Genomic DNA, 8,936 nt, shown 5'->3' with positions numbered 1-8,936 from the left:
ACTCATCTGTCTTAAGACAAGATCAGCAGTTAAACATTTGCTTAGCTTTTTTCTTTCAGAACCAGTTACCGGTTATCTGCTTCAGCTCAGGGCTATTTCCTAGGACAGTTACAAAAGGTCACATTCTTATGGTAGGGGGCGAGGGGTGCTGCTACACATCTGGTCTCCCCCCTTTTTTGGATTTGGTAGTACTTTCCTTCACTACCAAGGGTGACATAGTGAGACTCTGTCTCAAAAAAAAAACAAAAAAAACTTGGGTGGGACATGGTGGCTCACATCTGTATTCCTAGTATTCTGGGAGGCTGAGGCAGGAGGATCCCTTGAGATCAGGAGTTCAGGACCAACCTGAACAAGAGCAAGACCTAAAAATAGAAAAATTAGCCAGCATTGTGGTGGGCACCTGCAGTCCCAGCTACTCAGGAGACTGAGACAGGTGAATTGCTTGAGCCTAGGAATTTGAGGTTGCTGTGAGGTAGGCTGAGGCCATAGCACGTTAGCCTGGGTTGAAAGAAAATATTACCATGAGAATGTGACCACATCTCACTCCCTACCATAGGAATGTGACCTTTTGTAACTGTTCCAGGAGATAGCCCCAGGAGCTTCAGCAAATGTTTACTATTAAGTAAATATTTGACTGTTAGTCTTGTCTTAAGACAGTTGAATAGTGAACTAGAGTTCTCCTTATCTAGTTAGAATCCCAGGTGTGTGTATTCTCTCTTATTAGAGTCCCTGGCATGTCTGCTATTCCCGCCTACTTTGTAGTTTTTGCCTTTATAAGCTTGTAAAAAACTGCTGTGGGGGACTTGATTTCTCGGCTCCTGAATCAAGTCCCCGTATACAGGAATAAAAATCCTCTTGCGTTTTTGCATCAAGAGACGACTCTTGCGGTTGATTAGGGTGGTCAGAGCTCCAGGCTGAGTGGGGGGTTCTGCCCCAAGTCTTTCATTTGGGGGCTCGTCTGGGAGATAACGACCACCCCTCACCTGCAGAGTCGACCTTGGAGGTAAGAAAGGGGTACCCCGAAAACTGTCTAGTCTGTGTCCTCAGTCCTTTTGTTTGACTTTGTGTGCGCGCTTTCGATTTCGCAGCCGTTCGGCACCTCGTGAGAGTGGCCGGACAGTGGTCGGTAAACGTGCCCGGAGGACCACAGGCTGAAACCCTGGGGGACGCCCCAGGAACTGAGGAGAACCAGGGACGCCTGGTTGTCTCCTGCTGTAAGGGCGCTGGTCGAGTCTGGTTGTTCGATCAAAAATTACGGGAAACGCGCCCGTCTGATTCTGTTATAGGCTTGTGAAGGACCAAGTGTAGTAGGTGGGTCCTTGTACCTGTAATATTTCTGTTATTTCTGTTATTTGTGTTTCTGACATATCCACTGACGATGGGACAGACTGTGACAACCCCTCTGAGTTTAACTCTAGATCATTGGATTGAAGTGATGAGAAGAGGTCGTGATCTGTCAGTAGAGGTTAAAAAAGGCCCATGGCAGACTTTCTGCTCCTCGGAGTGGCCTACTTTTAACGTCGGCTGGCCCTCAGGAGGAACCTTTGACTTATCTCTTATTTTTGCTATTAAAGAGATTGTTTTTCAGAGAGGACCGGGAGCCCATCCGGATCAACAACCTTACATCATAGTCTGGCAGGACCTGGTGCAGAATCCGCCCCCCTGGGTTCGGCCGTGGACTGCCACATCCAGGCCCCCGTCTAATCCTCAGGTGCTCGCTGTCCAATCTTCCGGTCCCAGAAAAGGGGGTGACAGTTCGGACCCCCCTAAGAAGATCTACCCGGAAATCCAGACTGATCATCTTCTCCTCGACCCTCCGCCCCCTCCTCCCCCATACCCTCCCGCCTTGGCTCCTGTCGGGGGGCAGGGAGGACCAGCATCGCCGGATCCGGCGATTGCCCCCTCTGCACCCCCGGGGGAACCTTCACTGGGGCCCGCACAAGGGACCAGGAGTCACCGCCGGGGAGGAATGTCTCCCGACACTACTGTTGCCCTACCCCTGAGGGCATACAGCCCCCCGCCGGTGGCAACAGATGAGGGACCACCTCCTCTCCAGCCCCTCCAGTACTGGCCATTTTCTTCCGCAGACCTGTATAACTGGAAAACTAATCACCCCCCTTTTTCAGAAGACCCCCAACGCCTGACTGGGCTGGTAGAGTCCCTGATGTTCTCTCATCAGCCCACATGGGATGACTGCCAGCAGCTCATACAGACTCTCTTCACTACTGAAGAGAGGGAGAGGATTTTATTAGAAGCTAGGAAGAATGTACTCGGGGCGGACGGGCGTCCTACCCAGCTCCCCAACATCATCGAGGCTGCCTTTCCCCTCTCCAGACCTGACTGGGACTTCAACACGGCAGAAGGTAGGGAGCGACTGACAGTCTATCGCCAGGCTCTAGTGGCTGGCCTCCGTGGGGCGGCAAGACGCCCCACTAATTTGGCTAAGGTAAGAGAAGTAATACAGGGGGCCACGGAACCCCCCTCCGTGTTTCTTGAGCGTCTAATGGAAGCTTTTAGGCGCTACACCCCATTTGACCCTGCCTCTGAAGGACAGAGGGCTTCCGTGGCTATGACTTTCATAGGGCAGTCAGCTGTAGACATTAAAAGAAAGCTGCAGAGGATTGAAGGATTGCAGGACTATACCTTGCAGGATTTAGTTAAGGAAGCTGAGAAAGTATACCATAAAAGAGAAACTGAGGAAGAAAAAGAGCAGAGAAAGGATAAAGAGAGAGAAGAAAGGGAAAATAAGAGAGACCGAAGACAGGAGAAAAACTTAACACGGATTTTGGCCGCAGTAGTAGGGGAGAAGAGCCAGGAACAGACCCAAGGTAGAACTAAGAAGTCAGGTAGTCTGAATAACCGCATCCCGTTAGATAAGGATCAATGTGCCTACTGTAAGGAAAAGGGGCACTGGGCCAGGGAATGTCCTAAAAAAAAGAAGAGAGAACTCTCCAAGAAAGTACTGGCCTTAGAGGAAGAAGAAGATTAGCGGGGACAGGGCTCGGAACCCCTCCCCGAGCCTAGGGTAATACTTAAGGTGGAGGGGAAGCCAGTTGAGTTCCTTGTAGACACTGGAGCTCAACACTCAGTCCTACTTGAACCATCAGGACCCGTCTCCAAGAAAAAATCCTGGGTTGTAGGGGCCACAGGGCACCAGCAGTACTCATGGACTACCCGAAGATCAGTAGATCTGGGAGTGGGACAGGTAACCCACTCATTTTTAATTATCCCTGAGTGCCCTGTGCCCCTCGTCGGGAGAGATTTACTCACCAAAATGGAAGCCCAAATCACTTTTACTCCTGATGGCCCAGAGGTAACCCAAAATAAGAGGGTAACAGCCCTGACCATGCATTTAGAGGATGAACATAGACTCTTTGAAAAGCAGCGGGAGAAAGGGAGTAGTCTCGCAAATGACTGGCTAGAAAAATATCCCGGGGCATGGGCCGAAACTGCTCGAATGGGACTGGCCGCAGAAAGACCGCCTATAGTCATAGAACTCAAAGCTACCTCCACTCCTGTGGCAGTGCGCCAGTATCCTATGACTAAGGAAGCTCGGGAAGGAATTAAGCCTCACATTCAGCGTCTCCTACAGCTGGGCATACTAGTAAAATGCCAGTCACCGTGGAACACGCCCTTATTACCTGTCAAGAAACCCGGCACAGGAGACTATCGCCCTGTGCAGGACTTAAGAGAAGTAAACAAGCGGGCGCAAGACATCCACCCCACCGTGCCTAACCCTTATAATCTGTTAAGCTCTCTCCCTCCGAACCATATCTGGTACACTGTCCTGGATTTAAAGGGCGCCTTCTTCTGCCTCCGACTACACTGCTCTAGCCAGAACATCTTCGCATTTGAATGGAGAGACCCGGACTCTGGAACAACGGGGCAATTGACATGGACCCGACTTCCACAGGGGTTTAAGAACTCCCCAACCATCTTTGATGAAGCCCTCCACCAAGACCTAGCTCACTTTCGTGCCAGCCACCCTCAGGTAACGCTCCTACAATATGTAGATGACTTACTACTAGCTGGAACAACAAAAGAAGAGTGCTATTGGGGCACAGAACTATTGCTAGAAGAACTAGCCCGCTTAGGATATCGAGCCTCTGCTAAAAAAGCCCAGATCTGCCAGAAAGAGGTAACGTACCTGGGTTACACCCTAAGAGGAGGGCAGAGATGGTTAACGGAAGCCAGGAAGCATACTGTGACTCAGACTCCAGTTCCCCGCTCGCCCCGCCAGGTGCGAGAATTCTTAGGGACTGCGGGGTTCTGCCGCTTATGGATACCGGGGTTTGCTACTCTGGCAGCTCCCCTCTACCCTTTGACCAAGGAAGGCACTCCCTTCGAGTGGGGTGCCAGCCAACAGCGGGCCTTTGACAACATTAAAAAGGCATTATTATCAGCCCCGGCCCTGGCTCTACCAGATGTAACAAAGCCCTTTGTCCTATACGTAGATGAGAAGAGAGGAGTGGCCCGAGGGGTGCTGACGCAGCCTTTAGGGCCATGGAAAAGACCTGTAGCATACCTCTCCAAGAAATTGGACCCCGTCGCTGGTGGTTGGCCAGCCTGTCTGAGGTCTGTGGCGGCAGTGGCGGTACTGGTAAAAGATGCAGACAAATTGACTATGGGGCAGAAGTTGACAGTCATTGCCCCCCATGCTTTAGAAAGCATCATCAGACGGCCCCCTGACCGGTGGCTGTCTAATGCCCGCATGACACATTACCAGAGTCTCCTATTAAACGGAGACAGAGTCCAGTTTGGCCCGCCTGTCATCCTCAACCCAGCTACCCTATTACCTGATACTTCTGTCCAGAAAGATGTATTACACACATGCCAAGAAGTACTGGCTGAGGAAACTGGAACTCGGAAGGACCTCTGTGATCAGCCCCTGCCGGATGCCCAGCTGACCTGGTTCACTGATGGGAGCAGCTCCATAATAGAAGGTAAAAGGGTGGCCGGGGTGGCGGTAGTGGACGATAAGCAGACCATCTGGGCAAGTAGTCTGCCTGAAGGGACGTCGGCCCAGAAGGCCGAGCTGGTCGCCTTGACCCAGGCCTTTCGTTTGGCGGAAGGGAAAAAAGTTAACATATACACCGATAGCAGGTATGCTTTTGCTACGGCCCATGTTCATGGGGCCATTTACAGGCAGCGAGGACTGCTGACTTCAGTGGGAAAAGAAATTAAACACAAGGAAGAAATCCTAAGTCTACTGGAGGCTGTTCACCTCCCTAAGAAAGTGGCCATTATCCACTGCCCTGGGCATCAGAAAGGGGGGTCCGGAGTTGCCGAGGGAAACCAAAGAGCCGACCGAGAAGCTAAGCTAGCAGCTCAAAGGCTCAACATCCTGCCACTATATGAAAACACTTTAAGGCCTAGCCTTAAAGAAATAGCACCCCCCTTGTCAAACACTTTAAATATTCGGAGCGGGATCTCGAGAGAATGAACAGATTAGGCCTCCACTTAGAATCCCCAGAGGGGATCCGAGAAACTCCGGAAAGAAAAATCATCCTCCCTAAAGAGCAGGCGATCACCTTTCTCAGACAACTTCATAAATTAACTCATTTGGGCCACAAGCATCTAAGAACTATTGTTCAGTCCTCCCCATACTATATTATGGAATTAAGTAAACTCGTTGACGCAGGTGCAAAAGAGTGTAGACCTTGCCAGTTAGTAAACACCCAGCCTAGCACATTACCTCAGGGTAGACGACTCCGAGGAGATCGTCCTGGGAGCTACTGGGAAACAGATTTTACAGAAATTAAGCCGGCCAAATACGGATACAAGTACTTGCTGGTGTTCATAGATACTTTCTCAGGATGGGTCGAAGCTTTTCCTACAAAAAGGGAGACTGCTCAAGTCGTAGCCAAAATAATATTAGAAGAAATTTTTCCAAGATTTGGGCTACCCAAGGTAATCGGATCCGACAACAGTCCCGCTTTTGTTGCCCAGGTTAATCAAGGTTTAGCGAAAATCCTGGGGCTTGAGTGGAAATTACATTGTGCTTATCGGCCCCAAAGCTCAGGGCAGGTAGAGAGGATGAATAGAACCCTAAAAGAGGCCATGACTAAATTATCCTTAGAGACTGGCATTACTGACTGGACAGTCCTCCTTCCCTTTGCCCTGTTCCGTGTGCGCAACACCCCTAGCACTCTCAAGCTGACCCCCTTTGAAATCCTATATGGAGCTCACCCCCCGCTTGTTGCCATGCAGCACCTCCCTTCCCCAGAATCTTACTCCTCTCAATCTCTATACACCAGATTAAAAGCCCTTGAAACCGTGCAAAAGGAGGTGTGGAGCCGGCTGATCGAGGCCTACAAGCCCGGAGATCTGCAAATACCTCACCAGTTCCAGGTTGGAGATTCGGTGTACATCCGGCGCCACCGGACAGCCAACCTTGAACCACAGTGGAAAGGACCATACCTGGTGCTGCTCACAACCCCTACGGCAATAAAAGTCGATGGCATCGCAGCCTGGATCCACGCATCTCATGTCAAACCAGCACCGCCGCCAGACTCCGGGTGGAAAGTGGAAAAGACAGACAACCCCCTCAAGCTCCGCATTCGCCGCAGTAGCCCTGCTCCTGCTGATACAACTCCCGGTGATAAGTAGTTCCGGTCCCAACCCCCATGCCCCCCAGAGGTTAACCTGGCAGGTTCTCTCTCAGACTGGTGATGTAGTATGGAGTACTACAAAAGAAGACCCTCCTTGGACCTGGTGGCCGTCCCTCACCCCAGATATTTGTGCCTTAATAGCAGGGCTAGATAATTGGGATATCTCCGATGAGACCTTTAAAGAGGTCCCATCAAGCCTTGATCACCAATTAACAAAGCGCTCACTTACCCAAGGCTCCACATCCCAAGGCCAGTACGTTGCAGACGCCCCTGGCTGTGGCAACTTGCCCACCCAGCGCCGGATGCGACAAACGGAGTTCTATATCTGTCCCCAGGACGGGAGAACGAGAAGCCAGGCCAACAGATGCGGGGGATAGAAAATTTCTATTGTAAGCAATGGGGATGTGAGACGACTGGGCAGGCCTTCTGGCACCCCTTCTCCTCTTGGGACTTAATAACCGTAAAGAGGAGCAGTACCGGAGCAGGGTCAAACCCCCTAAATATTTCCTTCACAGAGAGGGGGAAACAAGCCCGAGATTGGATAAAAAGAAGAACATGGGGATTCCGTTTCTACATGTCAGGGTGGGATAAAGGATTTACCTTCTTCATCAAATTAAAAATAGAGACCAGATAGGACCCAACATCGTACTCTCAGGACAGCAGCCGCCAGCTAGGCCGCCTATTTCTCCCCGTATGCCCCAGACTCCGGGGAGCACCCAATTTACTGAGGCCAGCACAGCCCCATCGCCTGCGAAACTGTCTCCCCAGGTAACATCCCCGGAGACTCCAAGCACCGGGCAGAGACTTCTTAACTTAATACAGGGGGCTTTCAATGTCCTCAATACTTCCAACCCTAATCTTACCGAATCTTGCTGGTTGTGTCTAGCCTCAGGCCCGCCCTATTATGAAGGAATCGCCTTCTCAAGTATCTTCCAAAATACCACCTCCCATAATTCCTGTGACTGGGGATCCAAGATCACCCTTACAGCAGTCTCTGGGTGAGGCATTTGCCTACGCACGATCCCCGAAAATCGCCAGCATCTGTGTAATCAGACCATTAAAAGCCCATCAACCACTATCAATTATTATCTAGTGCCCCCTAAAGGAGGATGGTGGGCTTGCAGCACTGGGCTAACCCCGTGCATTTCCTCATCAGTGTTCAACTCCACTGCAGACTACTGTATCCTCGTACAATTAATACCTAGAGTTATCTATCATGAGGCGAGTTCCTTCGAGGCAGAATTCGATCTCAGACCCCGTAGACAGAAGAGGGAACCAGTCTCTATTACTCTAGCTGTCCTGATGGGTATAGGGGTGGCGGCCGGAGTAGGAACAGGAACGGCTGCGCTTGTCCAGACCCCACAGTATCTCGAAGAACTGAGAGCAGCCGTAGATGAGGACCTAAAAGCCATAAAACAATCGATCACAAAATTAGAAGAGTCACTAACATCCTTATCAGAAGTAGTATTGCAGAATAGACGGGGACTCGATCTCCTGTTCCTAAAAGATGGAGGGTTATGCGCTGCACTAAGAGAAGAATGCTGTTTCTATGTAGATCACTCTGGTATAGTAAAAGACTCCATGTCTAAACTCAGGGAGAGACTAGAAAAAAGACAACGAGACCGGGAGGCCCATCAAGGGTGGTTTGAAAGTTGGTACAGCCGATCCCCTTGGTTCACCACTCTCGTTTCCAGTTTGAGGCCCTCTTATCATACTGCTTCTAATTCTTACCTTTGGGCCCTACATTCTCAACCGTATAGTCACCTTTGTCCGGGAGAGAGTGAGTGCTGTACAAGTATTAATGCTCAGACAGCATTACCAGTCTCTCCGCCGAGACGATAGCCATGAGAATGAATACATAGAGCCAGAAGTTCCATGATTAGAACTTCCCAAAAAAACAAATGGGGGAATGAAAGAAAATATTACCATGAGAATGTGACCACTTCTCGCTCCCTACCATAGGAATGTGACCTTTTGTAACTGTTCCAGGAGATAGCCTCAGGAGCTTCAGCAAATGTTTACTATTAAGTAAATATTTGACTGTTAGTCTTGTCTTAAGACAGTTGAATAGTGAACTAGAGTTCTCCTTATCTAGTTAGAATCCCAGGTGTGTGTATTCTCTCTTATTAGAGTCCCTGGCATGTCTGCTATTCCCACCTACTTTGTAGTTTTTGCCTTTATAAGCTTGTAAAAAACTGCTGTGGGGGACTTGATTTCTCGGCTCCTAAAAGAGTTGTGAATCAAGTCCCCGTATACAGGAATAAAAATCCTCTTGCGTTTTTGCATCAAGAGACGACTCTTGCGGTTGATAGGGGTGGTCAGAGC

General features: G+C 50.1%; 1 protein-coding gene across 1 annotated transcript; it reads left to right on the top strand.

Moving 5' to 3' along the window:
- Positions 1 to 1,203: 1,203 nt before the first annotated feature.
- Positions 1,204 to 6,555, top strand: LOC128590273 (uncharacterized; the record flags this gene model as incomplete). The annotated part of the gene is given in 2 exon segments (XM_053597558.1): positions 1,204 to 5,389; positions 5,425 to 6,555. Coding segments are annotated over 2 exon segments (5,142 nt in total), but the record flags the coding sequence as incomplete, so codon positions are not given.
- Positions 6,556 to 8,936: the final 2,381 nt, after the last annotated feature.

This window comes from Nycticebus coucang, chromosome 7 (assembly GCF_027406575.1).
Source record: "Nycticebus coucang isolate mNycCou1 chromosome 7, mNycCou1.pri, whole genome shotgun sequence".
Classification (NCBI taxonomy): domain Eukaryota; kingdom Metazoa; phylum Chordata; class Mammalia; order Primates; family Lorisidae; genus Nycticebus; species Nycticebus coucang.
This window is presented reverse-complemented; position numbering and strand designations above follow the sequence as displayed.